At 44.9% G+C, this 21,040-nt stretch overlaps 1 protein-coding gene across 1 annotated transcript; it reads left to right on the forward strand.

Moving 5' to 3' along the window:
* Window positions 1–515: 515 nt before the first annotated feature.
* Window positions 516–19,713, forward strand: NEU3 (neuraminidase 3). The gene is made up of 3 exons (XM_081061881.1): window positions 516–639; window positions 7,343–7,554; window positions 14,685–19,713. Exons 2-3 carry the CDS (start codon window positions 7,348–7,350, stop codon window positions 15,768–15,770), a joined length of 1,293 nt encoding a protein of 430 aa, XP_080918007.1. The 5' UTR covers window positions 516–639; window positions 7,343–7,347; the 3' UTR covers window positions 15,771–19,713.
* Window positions 19,714–21,040: the final 1,327 nt, after the last annotated feature.

The following is a 21,040-nucleotide window of genomic DNA, read 5'->3' on the forward strand; positions in this document are numbered from 1 at the left end:
CTTGACTCTCAGGCTGCCCAGGGAAGTTTTAGGGGGTGATACCTGCCAACAGACCGGCAACCAATAGATATAGAGCGTGGCGATAGGGGACTAAAGAAGGCGTGGAGGGGGCAGAAATGGCAGAGTGGGGGCGGAGCCAGGCTGCTGCGCGGCCGTTGGGAGCCGTGGTAGGCCCAAAACTTGAACCGAATTTAAGCCTGGGCTGGAGCGGGTTGTGGTCGAAAAGGAAGACAGGCCCGGTGGGGACTGGACGGGGCTGGAGAGAAGAAGTGGGACATCCGAGGCTGGCCGGCAAGGGGGCGGGGCTTCGGCTTCGCCAGCCAGCCAGGGGGCGGGGCTAACTCCGCGTCTCAGCCAACCGCCGGCTCCAACTGCCGCGGGGCTGTGGCCAACGCGCGTCCCCGCCGGTCCCAGGTCTGTTCCCCTCGCGTCCCAGGTCTGTCCCCGTCCAGTTTTCTCCGTGTTTCTGTCGCCGTTTCTTCACTTTGCGTGGTCTGTGCCTGTGTCCGCAGTGTCTCTTTCCTGCCTCCGTTTCCCCAGCCGTGCTCATTCTCCTAGGCTTTGGAGTCTGAGACCTGAGGGCCTGCCCCGCGCCCAGCTGTGCCCGGAGAAAGACGGAGGAGCCGGGGTTCTGCGCAGGTGAGAGGGGCTGGGAGACTGGAGAGCCCCCGAAAAGTGGGGCACTGTGACTGTGGGGACAGGTTCAGCAGCGCCACCTGAGCTTAGGAAATCCGTTCTTGGGGGAATATTGAATCAGCCACCCCCAGTCGGTTAGCATCTCAGATATAACCAGAGAATATTCTTGGCCAAGTTCTATTTTTGTTTTCCTTGCACTGAAGCCAGACTTAAATCTTTGAATTAGCATTTTAAAGATGAAAGGGAACCGAGACTGTAAAAACCTTTCTTCCTACTAGAGAGGGGTCTGTGGGCTACAGAGAGCCCTGAGTTGGAACTTAGGAGACCCGAATCATGCTCCAGATTTTGCTATTGACTCATTGATCCTGTGAGTCAATGAGTCAATAGCCACTCATTGAGTGGCCTTATATAAGTTTATTCCTCTCTTTGGGCCTGAGTTTTCGAGTTTTCCCACCTGTACCATAAGAAGGTTTTGAAACACAGGGTCTCCAAAAGCCTTACATACTAGCTGTTAAGAGTGAATGCATGAGATAGGGAGATCTCCTGGGGTTCACTGGAGGCTGCCTGCTGCACCAGATTAATTGGAGCCTGTGGAATTACATTGTTCTTATAACCTGAGAAATAGTATTATCCTTATTGCAAATGGGGAAATAGGCTCAGAGGTAAAGTGATCTACTACTAAGTGTCAAAGCCAAGTCAAACTTAAAAGTTCATGCTACACTGTACTCTCTCCCAGTATAGTGAGGGCAGGGTGATTGAAAGGTAATTATATGAAACGGCAATTAATAATACTATGAGTTCTCTGCTGAAACGAACAACTCCAAGACAGAACTGTATCTAGCTCTGCTCTGTCTCTAGACCCCAGCATAGGGTTTGTGTGAATAGTCTGGGTGGGGGTGCCGAAGCCACCATCTATGTTACCACTGTCTTCAACATGATCAGCATAATCATAATAAAAACTAATGATAGTGACTCTAATTGTTATAGTGATAGTAAAGCCATAAGTGAAATTGTGAAGACATCAACATTTATAATAAAGACTGTTACTTACAGTGCTTTAAACTTTCTAAAGCACTTCCTAATGGTTTTTCATACTGAACATCTTAGGTAGGTATTATGATATTATTATCCACATTTTACAAAGCAGGGCATCCAAGACCTAGAGAGATTAAGTCGCACAGTAAAGCACAAAGTTACACAATAAAAAAACAGCAGGGACATCAGTCTCGTCCCACATGACCAGTTGTACGTCTCCTTTGGTGCTCTCCGCACTTCCTCTCCCTTTCCTTTTTCCTAGTCCCTTCCTTCCCACTCCATGCCTATCCAGTGCTCCATTCTTATCACCCAGAGAATTCTTGTTTTGATATCAACTAACCACATGTTGGCTGATGATTATTTTGGTGTTAAGCCATAATTAAAGTGGTAGCTTATAAGAGTTTAAAATACGATCTCTCCCAGAGACACCAGAGAGGGATTTAAATGCTTTTAAGAAGGAGGGTTGTAATTGTGGTCACCATCATCATCATCGTCTACAGATTTCCAGGAATAAAACTAGAATATGAAGTGATTGATAATCTAAAAATAATAACTGTCATATATTGAGCTCATACTATGTCATGAGCCCTGTAACAGCCATTTAAACTTTTTAACTTAATTCTCTCAACTACGCTACTGAATTTTATAAATGAGGATTCTGAAGCATAGAGAGGGTAAATAACATGCCCAAGGTCATATAGTCCTGGGCTGGTTCAAATCCTATGTTCTCTTTTTTTTTTTTTGGAATTTATAATTTTTTTTTAATTAAATTTATTGGGGTGACAATTGTTAGTAAATTTACATAGACTTCAGGTGTACAATTCTGTATTACATCGTCTATAAATCCCATTGTGTGTTCACCACCCAGAGTCAGTTCTCCTTCCATCACCATATATTTGATCCCCTTTACCCTCATCACCCACCCCCCACCCCCTTACCCTCTGGTAACCACTAAATTATTGTCTGTGTCTATGAGTTTTTGTTTCTCATTTGTTTGTCTTGTTCTTTTTGGTTTATATACCACATATCAGTGAAATCATAGGGTTCTCTGCTTTTTCTGTCTGACTTATTTCACTTAGCATTATACTCTCAAGATCCATCCATGTTGTCACAAATGCTCCTATATCATCTTTCCTTAACGCCGAATAGTATTCCATTGTGTATATGTACCACAACTTCTTTATCCATTCATCTATCGAAGGACATTTTGGTTGTTTCCATGTCTTGGCCACCGTAAACAAAGCTGCAATGAACATTGGAGTACACGTGTCTCTATAGAGAAATGCTTTCAGATTTTTTGGGTAGATACCCAGGAGAGGGATTGCTGGGTCATATGGTAATTCTATTCGTAATTTCTTGAGGAACCTCCACACTGCCTTCCATAACGGCTGCACCAGTCTGCATTCCCACCAACAGTGTATGAGGGTTCCTTTTTCTCCACAGCCTCTCCAACGCTTGTTACTATTTGTCTTATTGATGAAAGCCATTCTGACTGGGGTGAGGTGATATCTCATTGTGGTTTTCATTTGCATTTCTCTGATGATTAGCGATGTTGAGCATTTTTTCATATGTCTATTTGCCATTTGTATATCCTCTTTGGAGAAATGTCTGTTCAGGTCCTCTGTCCATTTTTCAATTGGGTTGTTTGTTTTTTTGTTGTTGAGTTTCATGAGTTCCTTGTATATTTTGGATATTAGCCCCTTATCAGAGGAACTGTTTGCGAAAATCTTCTCCCATTCAGTTGGTTGCCTCATTATTTTGTCAATAGTTTCTTTTGCTGTGCAGAAGCTTTTCAGTTTCATATAATCCCATTCGTTTATTTTAGTTTTTACTTCCATTGCCTTTGGAGTCAAATTCATAAAATGCTCTTTGAACCCAAGGTCCATAAGTTTAGTACCTATGTTTTCTTCAATGCAGTTTATTGTGTCAGGTCTTATGCTTAAGTCTTTGATCCATTTTGAATTAATTTTGGTACATGGTGACAGATAGCAGTCCAGTTTCATTCTTTTGCACGTAGCTATCCAATTCTGCCAGCTCCATTTATTGAAGAGGCTGTCTTTCCTCCATTGTATGTTTTTAGCTTCTTTATCAAAAATTATCTGTCCATATTTATGTGGTTTTATTTCTGGGTTCTCAATTCTATTCCATTGGTCTATGTGTCTGTTTTTCCGCCAATACCAAGCTGTTTTGATTATTGTAGCCCTGTAGTACAAGGAAAAATCAGGGAGTGTGATTTTTCAGTATTGTTCTTTTTTTTAAATATTGCTTTGGCTATTCGGGGTCTTTTGTGGTTCCAAACAAATCTGATGATTTTTTGTTCTATTTCTTTAAAAAATGCCATTGGGATTTTAATGGGGATTGCATTAAATCTGTATATGGCTTTGGGTAATATGGCCATTTTAACTATATTGATTCTTCCAATCCATGAGCACGGAATGTCTTTCCATTTCTTTGTGTCTTCTTCAATTTCTTTCAAAAATGTCTTATAGTTTTCAGCATATAAATCCTTCACATCCTTGGTTAAGTTTATTCCTAGGTATTTTATTCTTTTTGCTGCAATTGCAAAAGGAATTGTTTTTTCTATCTCTTTTTCTGAGATTTCATTGTTGGTATATAGGAAAGCAATGGACTTTTGTACGTTGATTTTGTAGCCAGCAACTTTACTGTATTCATTGATTGTTTCTAATAGCTTTTTGGTAGAGTCTTTAGGGTTTTCTATATATAGCATCATGTCATCTGCAAAGAGTGACAATTTAACTTCTTCATTCCCGATTTGGATGCCTTTTATTTCTTTCTCTTGCCTGATAGCTCTGGCGAGGACTTCCAACACTATGTTGAAAAGCAGAGGTGATAGGGGACAACCTTGTCGTGTTCCTGAACGTAGAGCAAAGGGCTTCAGCTTTTCACCATTAATTATGAGATTAGCTGAGGGCTTGTCGTATATGGCCTTTATTATGTTGAGGTATTTTCCTTCTATACCAATTTTAGTAAGTCTTTTAATCATAAATGGATGTTGTATCTTATCAAATGCTTTTTCTGCATCAATTGATAGAATCATATGATTTTTGTCCTTTATTTTGTTTATGTAATGTATCACATTGATGGATTTGCGAATGTTGAACCATCCTTGTGCCCCGGGAATGAACCCCACTTGGTCGTGATGTCAAATCCTATGTTCTTAACCCTTATACCAGGTTGGCTCAGGGACAGATCTTTACTTAAAAGAAAGCCAGACTCTCCCTGGCAGGAGAGCCTGAACTGGGGCGAGAGAGAGAAGCTCTAGTATTGCGTGACAGTCTGTTCAGATGGAAGAAGCCTAGACTTTGGGTGGTGAGCACACAATACAGTATACAGATGATGTATTATAGAATTGTACACTTGAAACTTATATTGGCCAATGTCACCCCAGTAAATTTAATTTAAAAAGACATTTTTTGACAGCCCCAAGCCTTACCCTATATATAGGGTGCTGAATAAAATGTTGTCAAAGGACTTGAGGAAGACAAAAAACGCAGTTCATCCTTGACTTTCAATTCTGCTATTGAGAGCCCAGAATTGGAGTGAGGGGAGGCGTTTCTTCTGGACTCAGGAGACCACCTCCGCACACCCCTCCTGCGAGTGAGCCATGGTTCTCTCTTTAAGTTAAAATAGTAACGAAATGAATCATTCACATGCTATCAATGAAAGTTTGTCTTGATTGACACTGAGAGGATCTGGCCAAAATCAGAGTAACTTTCCCCTTCAGTTCACCGCCCACAACGCTACCTGAGAGCTTGGTCTAAAATGCATACTTGATCATGCCATTCCTCTGCCAGAAACTCTTGAGTGACTCCCTATCTGTGGGACAAGCACCTTAATAAGGTATCAAAGCCTCCCAGGACCTGGACTCTGTTGACCCCTTCAGTCCCATCTCTGCGCACAGCTTTTGGCTCCATGCTAGTCCTACTGGACTACTGAGAGTGTCCCCACAGCTCACTCTGTTTTCTGTCGCCTGTAGGCTTTTCACATCCACTCTCTCTGCCCGTCTTCTTTTCACCCTTCAATTGGCTTACCCACCATTTATCCTTTAAGATCCAGCTCACCCATTCATTCAGTCATTTAATAAATACTAGTTGAGTGCCTGTCAATTAGCAGGCATGGTTCTAGGTGTAAAGGTGTAGCAGAGAGTAAGACAGACGTATCCCTGCCCTGTACAGAGTGTCTACTCTGTAATGTATATTAAACAAATACAACGTATGGATGATAAGTGGCATTGGGAATAGAGCAGGGAAAGGGGCTTAGGAGCACAGGGCAGTTGTCAGAAGGCCTTGCTGGTGGGGTGACATTTGAACGGAGCCGAAGGATGTGAGGGAGTGAGGACTGTGTCTGTCTGAAAGAAGACTGCTCCAGGCACAGAGTACAGGACACGAGACAGGAGCTCACCTGACTCAGTTATTACCCCTCCAAAAATCCTCTGCTGCCTTGATATGGAAGTGGCCCTTTTCTGTTCTACATGTTCTCATGTTCACCTCGAAGTCGCACTTATTATATGGTGTTGTACTGTCCGTGTGTGTCTGTTTCCCTTACTTGGATGTGGGTTTCTTGAGGGCAGGGACCTCTGGTTTCTGGCTCCTCAGCACCTATGTGATGGCCTGACTTGGACCAGGTGCTCAGAAATATTAACTAAAACAATGAATGTGGCCTCACAGGCCTCGTTCTTACAGCCTGATAATTTTTACAAATGATTTGCAGGATAGGGCTTGGATGACAGGTGGTAAGAGGGGAAAAAAAAACAATTTTAAGCCTGGTTCTGTCTGGTTGGCTTGATTCTTTTTTTTGTCCTCTTAGAAGTAGAATACCTGAATTTCTTTGAGAAACGTACCTAGAGACTTCCATTTTTAGCGCTATGGTAGGTGATCTAACGTGTAAAATGGTGAATAAAATATAACAAAGACCTTTAAGCTGAATTTGCAAGAAAGTAAGAGAAATCCCCAGAAGCCTAAAAACCAAGAGTGAACTGAAAACCAGAATAGTTAGCTCCTTAACTTGACCAGAGGTGTTTGCTGGTCTTACTTACCTAGAAGTTTGGGCTTTAATAGACCAGCTGTTACAGTGAATGAAACTATGGGCCTGCATGGGTTAGACTCAGGTTAGAACTGAGATTCCCGCATGAAGCCACGTCCCTTGAAAATCTACACGTTCCGATAGGATGGATTAGGGGGAAAAAAGCCTCACTGTTGACAGACATGACAAAGAAGATTGCCTTTTATCCTTGGCTGCAGTGGAGGGGGAAAGTTTCCCTAGAGAGTTCTTAACCTCATATAGATTTGGGTTTATATTTGTATTACCTGAATGGTCTAAAAACTCCAAGCCAAGGAATTGACATTAGAGGCCGTCCGGGCTGGGAATACCCCTGGATACTTGGCAGAAGCATATGCAGACTCTGGAGAGACACTTGAACACAGGCTGCGGAAGAGTCCCACAGAGTCTGGAGGGTAGATTTGTTAAATGAGAATGTGTATTACCTGCTTTGTGCTGTTGAGACCATGTTACTTTTGTATATGGGGAAAGAAGAAAAGCATTTGAGTCCATCTCAAATGGTGATCTCCTGAAATGGACTGATAGAGCAGAACTTGTATACATGCCAGCATTTGGGTATGGACCCCCGTTTAGCTGCCTCCTATCCTTGCAGAGGTCATGGAAGAAGTGACATCGTGCTCCTTCAACAGCCCTCTGTTCCAGCAGGAAGACCGGAGAGGGGTCACCTACCGGATCCCAGCCCTGCTCTATGTGCCCCCCACGCACACCCTCCTGGCCTTTGCGGAGAAGCGCTCCACGAGCCGGGATGAGGATGCTCTCCACCTGGTGCTGAGGCGAGGCTTGAGGACTGGGCACTCTGTACAGGTGACTCCTCATCCCAACGCTGCGCCTGCCTCTCAGTTTCTCTCCACACTTGCTCGGCGCACTCAGAATCTGCGCCTTTCCCTATCAGCGCAGGAAAAGCCCTGTGTGGGGGCTGAGGAGACAATAAAAGCAGTGGCTCTCGCTGAGTACCAGCTGTGTGCCAGGGCCACATTGATCCGCACAGCTACTCTGTGGCATAGGAACTGTTGTCAGTCACGTTTTACAGATGAGGAGACAGGCTCAGAGAGCTCCCCACTTGCTCAAGATCGCACAGCTATAATAAAGCAGTAGAATTAGGCCTCAAACTTGGCTTCTGACTCCAGAGGCCTCCGTGGTGTACTTTTCATTCATTCTCTTTTATCTTTGTGAGTCACCCAGGGAAGCAAGCATTGTTAGTCCAGGGTCGCTAACGAGGAATCCTGGTGCTCCAAGAGGTAGGTAGCTTATTCAAGACCACAACTAGCAGATGATGGGTTGGGGGTGCAGGGTAACAACGCCATTCTCCTGCTGCTCCTCCTCCTCTTCCCACCTCCTGCTTTATGTGAGGTACATATTATCCCCATTTTACAGGAGGAGACGGGAAGTGACTTGCCATGGGCACACACCCAGTAAGAGGCAGAGCTGGGCTTGGCGCCCTTGTGCCTAAGTTGCACGTTTTTACTGCATTTTTCATGGGGGTAAGAATGGTTGCTGCCCTTGGGCCTGTGAGCTACCAGGGTTGTTTTCAGTTCCCATTTTTCTTACTGTTGCCTTCTTTTCTCTCCCAGAACTGGCTGAAGTGAGGATCAATTGAGAAGGGATTTGAGAGTCTTTTGTAAACAAAGATTAATATGTGTATCTTTATAGTAGGTACTTGAATCCCCCTAACCTGTACTTTTCTGCCTACAGAAATCTCACCATTAAAACTTCATGATCGTAGGGATGCCTTGTTTTGCTGGTACAGTGCAAATGCTATTCTGCTGAAGGTGGGTCTTGCCAGCAACCCGTCTTTGCTTTGGATGACGTGGGGAAGTTGTAGGGGATTTCCTGCTCTTTCACCTTAGCTTGTCCTGAGGCTTCTCATGGCTTCCCCGGACCAAACTTCTGCTTTATCCCTGGCCTCCGAAGAGGCCCAGCCCTGCAGCCCCAATTGGAGCCCAACTTGGAGATCTAGCTCTTTAATGTCTTCCAGGGCAGGCATCGCCTGTGGTCATGGTACCCTGCTTTTTCTTATCACAGACAGCCGAGCTGGTAAGCATTTTTTATCAGGCTGTAGCTATTGTCTGTCCTCACCACCCAGCGGTCACACGCATTCACCAATGGGTCTCCTTTAACTCATTCTTTCTTTATTCACTTTTATTCTCTGATTTACTTAATTTAGAACCTTGAAATGGGAAGAATCATCAGCCCAACTTCTTTCCCAGTATAGAAGTCTGTATTTCATCGGTAGCTACTAATAGCTTGGTGGTTAAGAGCATGGCTTTGAAGTCAGGTGAGACCTGCCATTTATTGGTTGTGTGTGACCCTGGTTACTTGGCTCTTCTGTGTTTCATCATTTGCAAAATGTAATTAATAATAGTAATTATATAATAGGAACTAGGAACTCAACATTAGTCATTTTCTGTAAATGGTCTGCTTACACAACTCAAATGAGGGACTTAATCCTGTGGCGACTGTTAACTTTAACTTCTTTTTGGAATGAGACTATCTATATTCCTCTATAATTACCCACCAGTCTTCTGGGGTAGTCAGTCTATACATAATAAAGTCCCTGCTTTTGGATGTACCTGAAAGTGGTGTTCTATTTTTGGAACTCAACAACAACTTCAGTTCTTTTAGTAGCTTCTTAGGCCACAGTCTTAATTCGTTTTCTGGGCCCTTGAAAACTGGGATTAGTGTCATTGGGATCTGATCTGAGATGCCAGTGTCCTTTTTCAAAGGATGGTACTCAGCATTGAACTTGGGACTCTAAGGATCCAACCACCCCAGCAATGAGGTAGCTCTCCCATCTTTCACTCAGCCTAAGGTAAAGTAACCTTTACTTTTTTGGTCGCTGCATAACACAGTTGGCTTATATAAAATAGATGGCCGGCTGAAACCTCCAGGTCTTTTTCACATTTGTTCTTTTCTTTTTAAAACTTTTAATTGTGGTGAAATACACCTAACAAAAGTTTCCATCGTAATCAAATATACATTACAGTATTATTAACCATTTGTACATTGTTGTGCAATGGATCTTTTGAATTTTTTCATCGTGTATGACTGAAACTCGACACACATTGAACAACTCATTTCCTCTTTCATCAGTCCAGTAACTTGTTTCGATGAGTGTGATTACTTTGGGTACCTTACTCAGTATTTGTTTTTTTGTGATTAGCTTATTTCACTTAGCCTAATGTCCTCAAAGTTCATCCATGTTGTAGCAAATGACAGGAGTTCTTTCTTTTCTTAAGGCTGAATAATATTCCATTGTATGTTATCCATTCATCAGTTTATCCATTTTGTTTATTCATCTGTTGATGGATACTTGGGTTGCTCCCACCTTTTGGCTATTTTGAATAATGTTGCTATGAACATGGTGTGAAAATATCTGTTGGAGACCTTGCTTTCAATTCTTTGGATATATACCTAGAAGTGGAATTGCTGGATCATATGGTAATTCTATTTTTAATTTTTGAGGAACCTCTATACTTTTTCACACAGTGACTGTACCATTTTGTATGCCCACTAACAGTGCACAAGGATTCCAGTTTCTCCACATTCTCACCAACACTTATTTTGTTTTTGTTTTTTTGATAGTAGCCATCCGAATGAGTATGAGGTGATATGTCATTGTGGTTTTGATTTGCACTTCCATAATTATTGACAATGTCGAGTATCTTTTCGTGTGTTTATTGGCCATTATATTTGTTGTTCTTTACTCGTTTCTCCAGATTTTTAAGCCCAGGATTTGTTTTATCTCTGTCAAGCCTCCGCTTATTTATATACTTTTGCTCCAGTTGGTTGAGGTCGTTTAGATTCTAATGCTTTCATCTTTAGTTGACTGTTTCTTCCAGCTTCACGTCAACTTTATATTAGACATATCTGGCCCAAATCATTTTTTCCTCTCAGACAAGTAAGGATGGCTGACCTTCTGACTTTCCAATGACTAGCCTGCCCAACAATTTTCCCCCCAGCTTGTTCCTAAAGAAAGTAGCAGTGCTGGTGGATTTCTTGTATCTTACTGGATCCTGCTCAAGGCTGTTGATCTAAGCACTCTTAATCATCCACATGGGTTTGTAGCTGCTACTTCTCATCAGAAACACATCCAGTGCTATCCCTAAAGTGTTGGTTTCTACATAGGATGCTGAGCAGACGTGGGCTCTATCCCCAGTAGAAAATTAAATCCGCTCCCCATGGGAGGAAGAGGAGACACATACTGGAGGGGCTGAGTATTGTTTCCACCTGAGAGCATTTCCGTAACCATTCTTCACTCCTCCCATCCTCCCCCTCCTTCCCTCCGTCCCTCCTTTCTTCCTCCCTCTCTCTTCCATTCCTCTCTCCCTTCTCTCTTCTTTGCTCTTTTCCTTTCTTCTTTCTTTAACATTTATCGAGCACTTGCTGTGTACCAGGCCTTAAGTCAGGGGACGTTGTAGAGGGAGGTGACACAAAAGTTGATAGACTCTGGCCTCCGTTTGGGAGGAGTTTGCACGACTGAATTACAGAGAGAGCAGAGCTGTGCACAGATGTAACGGTCCAAAACTCCCACACAGAATCCACAAAGTGGCACAAGGCAGGTCCACTCAGAGTGGGGTGTTTCCTTGGAAGAAGGAGTTCTAATGCCTTTCGAGAGCAGAGAAGCTATTGTGTGGGGCATGGCACTTAAGCTGATTTTCAGAGTGGGTGGGTCAAAGGGGAGCAGAATCAAAGATGATTTCTCCCTGGGATCTCCACATCCAAAAATGATCTTTTGTTTTCCTTATTCGCAATGCTTTACCTCCTCTCTCTGATGGTATCTGTGCGGCTCTAGAGTCGGCTCTGTGGGTGCCTTCCATCTCCTTGAGGCAGGCCTGGCTGCCCCCTCTCACTGCTCATCTCTGGGTCTTGATTCCCTGAGAGTCACAGGGAACTGAGATCCTGCCTCCAGGGGCTTAGAATGCAGTCAGACAACAATGTGAACTTCTCAGGCACAGAGTTTCCAGAGAGGAACAGTGCCATTCGGGAAGATTTAGGATGCTGTCTCCCATCAGCAATCGGGGAGAGTGCTTGTGGAGGAAGGCGGCTTCTATCCAGTCATGACATTGACTTTGGCACATAGGTGTGAAGTGTTTACAGGGCACAAGGCCCCCTGGTATAGAATGGGCTGCCCCACAGATAGTGAGCTCCCTGTCCTTAGAGTAGTTCAAGGAGAGATCGGATGACCTTTAACTTGAAGACTTAGAGTAGAATCCTGTAGGATGGGAGTTAGCAGTATGGCCTTAGGAGTCTGAGGTTCTGTGATCTGAACTTTGCTTAATAATATGTTTTGTCCATTCATGTAGGGATTACATTTTTTAATCTTATTTCTTGTTTTGGATAGCTAATACAATCATATGTCTAATAAATAAAAACAGTATAAAAAAGGTATACATCTCATTCCCAGTCCTCTATGTTCCATAGGCAGGCACTGTTGTTTCTTATGGCTCCTTCTAGTGCTGCTTCATACAGAAACAAAGAAATACAAGTATATATCCTTATTCCCTTTTAAAACACTTTTTAATGTGAGATGATAATACATATACAGAAAACAAAGCGTAACATAAAAGTCAAATGCACAAAACAAATGTCAGCTCTGTGAATTGACAGAGCCAACACTTGTGGACTCACCACTCTGCTCAAGAAATAGAATAGTGCCAGCACCTCGAAGCTTCTCTTATGTCCCCTCACTCCTTCCCAAAGGTAATTACTATCCTGATTTATAGCTCTTGAGTTTAGTTTTGCTTGTTTTTAATCTATGTATGCTTCATGTTTGGCTCCTTTTGTTCAATGTTATATTCTTGGGGTTTATCCAGATTGTTGTGACAGCTGTGATTTGTTCCTTTTCATTGTTGCATAATATTCCATTGTATGAATGTACAACAATTAATTGATCCATTCTATTGTTGTTGCATATTTGGGTTAGCTGTTATGTGTATAATAGACAATGCTGCTCTGGATATTCTTGTATGTATTTTTCAGTACTGTGTGCATGTATTTTTGTTGTTTTTCTACCTAGAAATGGAATTACTGGATGATAAGGTATGTTGATGTTCTACTTTAGTAGATAATGCCAGCCAGTTTTCTAGAGTGGTGGTTGTGAGAGCTGATGTACGTCAGTTTCACCCTTACTCCTGGGATTTAACCTTTTAAGGTCCCAACTCAAAGCCTGGGGTCTCTGTTTTTTGTTTTCCTAGCCCCGTAAGTCAGTCAGATGAATTGCTCAACTTGTTAGCCTTTGTTACCTCTGAGAGCTATAGAGATACTCCAAGGGAAAAGGGACTTGAAATACTAGGCCAACCTCTCTGAATGAACTTCTCTCAGTTTTTGGCCTGTTATTGTATTGATTCTTCATTGCCTCTTTTCTTTCTGGTGCTTTCAAACAGATGTTTTTGTTTTAATATTTTATCTATCTACTCTAGTTCTTAGTGGAAGCGTTGGTTCAGATTACCTAGTTTGTTGTAATTGGAAGTCCCTTTTCTCCAATTTCTTATGCAAAAGGTACCATATTGCGTACAGTATTCTGTATTTTGCTTTGTTCATTTAACAATATATCATGGAGATCTTTCCATATCAATATATAGAGGCTTTTCTTTTTCTTTTTTCACCCCTTGCATTATATGTTCATTTAACCAGACCCCTATTGATGAATATTTGGGTTATTCTGCAGTATTTTGCTGTTTTAAGCAATGCCACAGTGATTAGTCTCATACATACTTAATTTGATGAGCAGATGTGTCTTAGGATAAATTCCCAGAATTGGGCATGCTGGGAACTGATAAATGCATGTGTAATTTTGATATGACTTACGTAAGTGTTGAACTGTTTTGTACTCCAGTTCATATATGAGAGTGTCTGTTTCTTCACATTTTTTGCAAACAGTATTGTCAAAGTTTATGATGTTGCCAATTTGTTAGATGAAAAATACTGTGTCCGTTTAATTTTAATTTACTTTTCTCTGTTATATGTGAGGTTGAACATATATTCATTTTTTTTTGCTTTTTCTATGAGTTGTCTGATCTTGCTCTTTGCCCATTTCTGTTGGGTTTCTGGAAATTTTCTTACTAATTTCTAATATTTTTAAAGGATATTAAGGAGATTGGGCCATTTTTTTGGTTCTTTTTGATATTTCCGATTAGGTGTTATTCATTTTATCCTTGCAACAACTCCTCTCTGAGTGTGTTATTCCATCCTCCATTTAACTGATGAAGAAACTGAAGTAAAGGAAGATTAAGTAACTTGCCTAAGGTCATGCGCTGTGTTGAAGGCAGAGTTGGGACAAGGTGTCTCTGTCTCTGCTTGACTTTTTAATGGTGCTGTTATGAATTGCCTCTCTAAGGTAGGAGAGGAAGGAAAAAAAAATGTCTCAAATTTCCCTTTATTTGTCTAAAACTTCCACGTTTGGCTTGCTTTGCGTTTCTTGCTTTTTCTTTTTCCTTCCTTCCTTCCTTCTCTTCTTTCTTTGGGGACTTTCTTTCTTTTAAAAAAGATTTATTTAACTCCTATCATGTGCTGGGCACTGGAGATACAAAATTAGAATAATTTGGTTTCTACCCTCAAAAGAGGCATAGTTTACGGAGGGAGCCAGTCACATAAAAAAATTATAATGTTATATAAAGTACCATAACTCTTCTGTCTGTGCAAAGAGGAATCCACTGATTGTCTTTGGTAGAGGAGGGGAGGGAATTGCATGGAAGGCTTCATAAAGGAGGTGACTTTTGACTTGGGTTTTGAGGGATGAGTGGGCATCTAGACAAAGGAAGAGTGTTTCAGACAGAGGGGCCAGCATGAGAATTCAGTGACTACTTGGACCTTCACAATTTTATAGATTTCAATACCATTTCTTTCTTTTCTCTGAAAAGATCTAATGCTTTTAAGGAGCCTCACATCTTCCTATTAGACTTTCACTCCTGCTCTCTCTCCTTACCCTTGTCTAGTGGGAACCCCTGAAGCCACTGATGGAAGCCGTATTACCTGGCCATCGGACCATGAACCCCTGTCCTGTGTGGGAGCAGACGACTGGCCGTGTGTACCTATTCTTCATCTGTGTGTGGGGCCATGTCACCGAGCGTCAGCAGATTTTGTCAGGCAGGAATGCTGCCCGCCTGTGCTTCATCTGTAGTCAGGATTCTGGCTCTTCCTGGAGCGATGTGAGGGACGTGACCGAGGAGGTGATCGGCCCAGAGATGAAACACTGGGCCACTTTTGCTGTGGGCCCGGGTCATGGCATCCAGCTGCAGTCGGGGCGGCTGGTCATCCCTGCATATGTCTACTACATCCGTTACCGGCTCTTTTGCTTCCGGTTACCATGTAAAGCCAGGCCTCATTCCCTGATGATCTACAGTGATGACCTAGGGGCCACATGGCACCATGGCAGGCTCATTAAGCCCCTGGTGACAGTGGAATGCGAAGTGGCAGAGGTGACCGGGAGGGCCGGCCACCCTGTGCTGTATTGTAGTGCCCGGACACCAAAAAGGAGCCGGGCAGAAGCTCTCAGCACTGACCATGGTGAATGCTTTCAGAGGCCGGCCCTGAGCCAACAGCTCTGTGAACCCCCGCATGGCTGTCAGGGCAGTGTGGTGAGTTTCCGGCCCCTGGAGAGCACACGTGGGTGCCAGGACCTTACCAGCAAAGACGAGCCTACCATTCAGCAGAGCCCTCTGCTGGGCAGCTCACAGGGGCTAGAGCGGAAAGCTGGAACATGGTCGGAATCGTGGCTCTTGTACTCACACCCAACCAGTAGGAAACGGAGGCTCAACCTAGGCATCTACCTCAACCGGAGCCCCCTGGAGGCTGCCTGCTGGTCCCACCCCTGGATCTTGCACTGCGGGCCGTGTGGCTACTCGGATTTGGCTGCTCTGGAGGACGGCTTGTTTGGGTGTTTGTTTGAGTGTGGGACCAAGCGGGAGTGTGAGCAGATTGCGTTCCGCCTGTTTACGGACCGTGAGGTCCTAAGCCACGTGCAAGGGGACTGCCCCAGCCCTGGTAGCAACTCTGAGCCAATTCAAAACGAACTGGCTTAGGATCCGACTTTCCACACAAGGGAAACCATGGAAAGCAACCGCAGGCAGGATAATGGAGACTATAGTAACAGAGGTCACTGAAGTCTACAGGGAATCCCAAGGCTCCCGGCCTTTTTCTGACCTCTCCAAAGAGCAAAATGAAAATTTTGCTATAGCTACCGCAGTGGCAATAACACTGACCTGTGCGAGTTGGGAGACCAGCATGCAATCCTCAGCCGGCCACTGGCTTGCTTTGGGACCTTGGACATGTGGCCCGATCTCTGGGCCTCGGGTCTCCATCTGTAAAATGAGAGGATTGGTTCTGTGATTTCTCTTCTTCCCATCCCAGGGAAAGGCAGAGTGCCTGCGTGCTCCGTGGTCAGCAAGTCCTGGCTGCATATAGGACTCCTCTCTTCAAATGCCTCACCACTCATGCAAGTGTGAGGGTACAAGCAGGTGTCAAGGCAGGAAGAAAGAGCCGATGGTTTGTTCAGTTTTTAGTAACAGAAACACCCACACCCTTCTGATCATGCTCAGAGCTCTACAGGCTCTCTGTCCTAGAGGAATTGGGCAAAACACTAGAATTGTGAGGCCACCTACCTTCTCCAGCTTTGTAGCTCTGCGCAACCTTCCCTTCCTCAGCTAGAAAGTGTTATTTCCTAGGGAGACAATGAAGCGCTTTGAATGAAGCGTTATTTCCTAGGGAGCTCAGTGCTAGTGGTCCTTATTGTTTCTGATGGCACTACTCGTAGGAAAGATGAACCTGAAGTTCATTTATTGGGATGCTTCCTGATAGGAAAAGGACATGGGTTAGGACTTGAAAGTGTTGAGTAAAACCTCCCGCAGCCTGTGCCCTCAAGGAGCTCACAGTATGAGGCTAGAAGAGGGAGAAAATTCAAGGAAATAAATGCAGCTGGTGGGATAGCCTGTAGACCTTGGCTCTAAGTTGGTGTGACAGTCGCTTCTGGCATCACTGTCGTCTGGCAGCTTCATTGTGCCTGGGGTCAGGGGACCCAGGACTTGGCCAGGCTGCTGGGCTTCCCCCAGATTTGTTGTTCTGGCCCAGCCACTCCCTTTACTGGAGGAGGAGGCCTCTGGATCCCAGACCTCTGACGTGGGCCTGTTGGTTTGGACCTACTGAAATCGCTATTTGTGAAGTGGGGGTGCTCAAACAGATTTGGGGCAGAGCGTTGCCAGTGCTGGGTGATAACCAGATGACACCAGGTTGGGTGTTCTTATTGTAACTGTTCCCCCCAAAACCTGTGATTGTGAGAGAAATTCTATCATGAAGGATTTCTTATTCCTATTTTAGGAGGATAATGCCATAAACAGTGAAATATATGTGGTACTAGGTAATGCCCCCAGAGAGCAAGTCTTCGTGGTGGAACATAGACTAGGAGGCTAGGGGTTGCATTTGTACCAGTCAGATGACAGAAAAGTCCTGTCGGAGGAAAGCAGAGATTAACTTCACCTGCTTCAGCGTATGGCTTACACCCATGTCTTAGGGTAGCTTTTAAAAATTCCCTTAGCGGCTCATACATTTGCCAGTTATCTTCGCAGGGCTCAGATGTGCTCATTCATTCACTCATCCCTACACTTATCTAAGTATTCTTGAGTGTCTGGGCATCATGTAAGGTGCTTTCTGTGGCCATCCCTGGTTGAAAATCATGTGTGGCTCGTCATTGCCTACTAACGGGTGTTTGCAGTTAGCCTGGCACGTAGGACCTTCAGTTGTTGGGTGAAATGATAATTACTTATCTGTACTTCTTTATATGGAGCCCACTGTCAAAGAAGACCTCTGTCAAGTTGGAAAATGGAGGGAGGTGGGGGTTTCAGGGTGGGCAGAGTTGGTGGCGAGGGAGGAACTGGGAAAGGGGAGAGGATTAAAAAGGCAGCCCCCGCCCGAGTCGTAGAAACTTCTTGTTCAGGAAAGCTTTCCTGAGCATCAGACTCCAAATAGGACTAAGGAGGATGGCTATGTCCTACAATCGTGGCTCAGTGGTGGAGAGAATGAGAACATGGGCTTCTTTGGGGCCACCCAAGAAGGGAGTCAGGTAAGGGACCTCAGTCCCATGCTAGCGTGGACCGCAGATGTCCGGTACCAGTACTCTTAAGATGTCTCACCTATCTCTAAATTGCTATCCCCTTTCTTCCTTTTCGCCTCATGTTGGCTTCTGCTTAGTGACTAGCACTGAAACTCTTCATAGGCAAAGGGCCTGTGTGCACATTAAAGGGATAGCAAGAAAAGAGGGCTGGGGTCAGACGTAATCCAGAGTGAGGGTTAGAGAGAGGCACAGAGTGGGTGATGGCAACTGTGAAGAAAAAGAACAGCATATAGGAGTCTTGGCACCTTTAGGAAGAGAAAGGAGCATGAATAGGAGACCTAGGCTGGAAAGATGGTGTAGGTGGTGGTTGCTGTGAAGAAATAACCGCAGGCTGGGGCTGTTCCCTGCAATGTGTGGGGCCAGATAGGGCTGCACAGGGCAGCAGGGTAGGCTGCAGATAAATTCCTACCCAACCCCGTGACTTGAAGCTGGCTCAGCTTGTCCATGTTCCAGGTGACCAACCAAAACAGCTGTAGGCACTCCCGCTGTATGCCCCGCTCTGCAGAGCCCTGTGCCGGTATCCTGGCAGCCCTGTCAGCCACTCGCAGGTGGTAGCATGGAAAAGATGGGGCAGGTGATAGCAGCTGTGAGGAAAAGAGGAAAGCAGACTGAGGGTCTGTAAGCCAGAGGCATGAAGAGCAGACCACGGGGCTGTGGTCCATTGCTCCCAGGTGCCCGTCCCCTGTCCTTGGACCCTTAGGATGGATCCGTGCAGCACACGTGGCCCAGTGCTGGAAGTGCAGGGTCCTCCCACTAGCCTCCCCCTCCACCTGCTGGTCCTGCTCGTGCTCCCTAACTCCTGCTTCCTTACTCCTGGGTTTCTGATATTAATCCCAGGCCTTTGTCATTTGGCCCTTGTTATTTGGGTCTTTTTCCTGGTCTCCAGTCGTCAGATATCCACAGGCTATCATGCAGCTGGAGCCACTGGTAACAGACGTTGCGCCCTGCCTGTTGGGCAGCCCAAGGGACCCACAGAGGCCCTCTGAAGCTGCACAGCCTCCTCCCTGGGACGGTGGGATTCAGTGCTCCCCCTTGGGCCAGTGAAGGCTGCTCTGTCTTCTCCAGGAGGCCGTGAGTTTTCCCTGCTGCAGTGTGCCCTGGATGTCGCGCCATCCTTCCCGTTCTGCCTTCCGGAGTGCAGGCTGAGCCTCCCTGTGGTCCTTCCCTTACGAGGGTTCCTTGTGGTCATCTGTGCTGTGCCCTCCAGGCCTCTGCTAGGCGCTGAACTCTGAGGGCCAAGTCTGTCTGAGTCCTCTCTGTCCTTTGCACCTTGAGTCACACTGACTTATTATACATATATGCGTTTTCTGTCATATTCTGAATTCCCTAAAGATAAGGACTGTGAGTCTTCTCTGCCCTCCGCACCCAGCGCAAGGCCTGGCAAAGGTGTTCAAGCCCCTTGGCCTTCTGGAGCTACTTGGCAAGGCTAGAGGGAGTTCTCCTGCAGGGAGGAGGTGTTGTGTCCCTCGGGGTTCAGAGCTCGAAACCTGTTGGACGTGCACCCTAATGAGGCTTCTCCGTGCTGGCCGGCTTCCAGATCAGTCAGCATTTCCTGGCAGTGAGCTTTTCTCCAGCTGAAGCTTGGTCCTGCCTGGATGTCCCAAGGGTCACAGCCCAAGCCTAAAGCCAAGCCTTGATTTGGGGTTCTCATTTCACTGGTATTCCCCGTTGCGTCTCTGGTTGGATTTTCTGGAGGAATTTAACTGCCACTCCTTCGGGACTCAGAGGGAGATGCTGGGCTCAGCGTGTTCCATGTGTGTCTTGGCTCCATGATACCAGGTGCCAGAAATGCTCTCTGTACGATCAAAACCACCGTGACTCTGAAACAAGAAAGGTGAATAAAGAGCATAATTCTGGTGACCAGTGGTTTTTCTTGTTAAGGAAACTGAGATCATTATCGTCCTCTTATATCTAGTTTGTACCCTACTTCTTTCAAAGAATGGATTTGAGGCACTTTCTTGCTTTTCATAAGAACTTTTACTTTCAGAAAACTTTATTAATAATAATCCTTTGCACTTTTACACATGGTTCCTAGAACATAGTTCCCAGTCAAACCGTGCCTGGTTTGACTGCATATTTCCTTAGTTACTGGAGGTGCCAGCATGCACAGAATCTCCCCCCAATCCCGCCCCTGCCACCATTTGACACCAGCCCCAGTGCTTGTCACTGCACTGTCGTGTCCCGTGCAACACGGGCAGTGAGGGTGCGAGCAGGGGCGGTTTGGGTTAAGTTTTTAAGAAACAAACAGAGACTTAATGCTGTTAAATCTCTCAGAAGGCCAGGGGTCTCTCAGTCTCAGAGGACTGGAGCCCAGAATAAAGCCGACTGGAGGCTTTTATTGATAAGTATACAAGGGAGTAGCAGTATTTTTGGCACGGTCTGTGAGACTCACTTATCACGTTATAGAAACATCCCAAGCCAATTATTTTATCCTTCAAACAGCCGAAGCACAAGGTCCCATGATGTCTTACCTAAGGTCTGTACCTTCTCAGGGTCAGGTCTCTCATATTGTAACAGCTCCATAGAGATAAGTAGAGAGAACTGATCTTTGTTCTCCTCATGACTTCTCTCACAAACAGGTGCGAGGGAAAAGCCAGGGCCCGTAACAGACTTTCCCAGGCAGGGGGAAGGGGAGGCAAGGCCCCTTCCCATATGTTTCTAAGGCAGCTCATTGGGGGTCCCCACTCGGTTCCGCCTGGCTTAGGTTGTATCTCCCGTGAGATATCTTACCCATCTTTGGCTGCAAACCATCTTTTGGGGATCAGACAGAGAGACATAAGGTGTAAACACAAGGATGGAACAGAGTGCCAGAAAGGCACAATCTCACAAATTCTTCTTTCCTTAAGGAAAGACATGGAGGGACAGTTGGCTAGGCTGTTGTGCGACAACACTGCACGTCTTATTTCCTTCTTCAAAACACCTTGAGATTACTCTCAAATTGTAACAGGGAGCCATAGATATTTGCCTCAGTGAAACAAGGTGACAGCTTTAACTTAAGATTTTTGCTCGACTTTCTCTTTGTTCCATTGGGATGCTTATTCCTGATTCCACCAATTGTTTCAGTAGTTCCATCAGTAGGTCCGTCTGCTTTGTAAAACAAACTGACTATTGAGAAAGTTTCGAATGGGCGTATCTTTCATCATAACACTGATGTCACGTGATGAAAGAATAAATGCAGTTCAGGGA

The sequence above is a fragment of the Rhinolophus hipposideros genome (assembly GCF_964194185.1).
Source record: "Rhinolophus hipposideros genome assembly, chromosome: 10".
Lineage (NCBI taxonomy): Eukaryota > Metazoa > Chordata > Mammalia > Chiroptera > Rhinolophidae > Rhinolophus > Rhinolophus hipposideros.

Bases quoted from the DNA above. Each gene is read 5' to 3' on its own strand.
- NEU3 (XM_081061881.1), top strand. From the start codon at position 7,348: ATGGAAGAAGTGACATCGTGCTCCTTCAACAGCCCTCTGTTCCAGCAG. The intron at 7,555-14,684 runs GTGACTCCTCAT...ACCCTTGTCTAG, and splicing joins GGACTGGGCACTCTGTACAG to TGGGAACCCCTGAAGCCACT.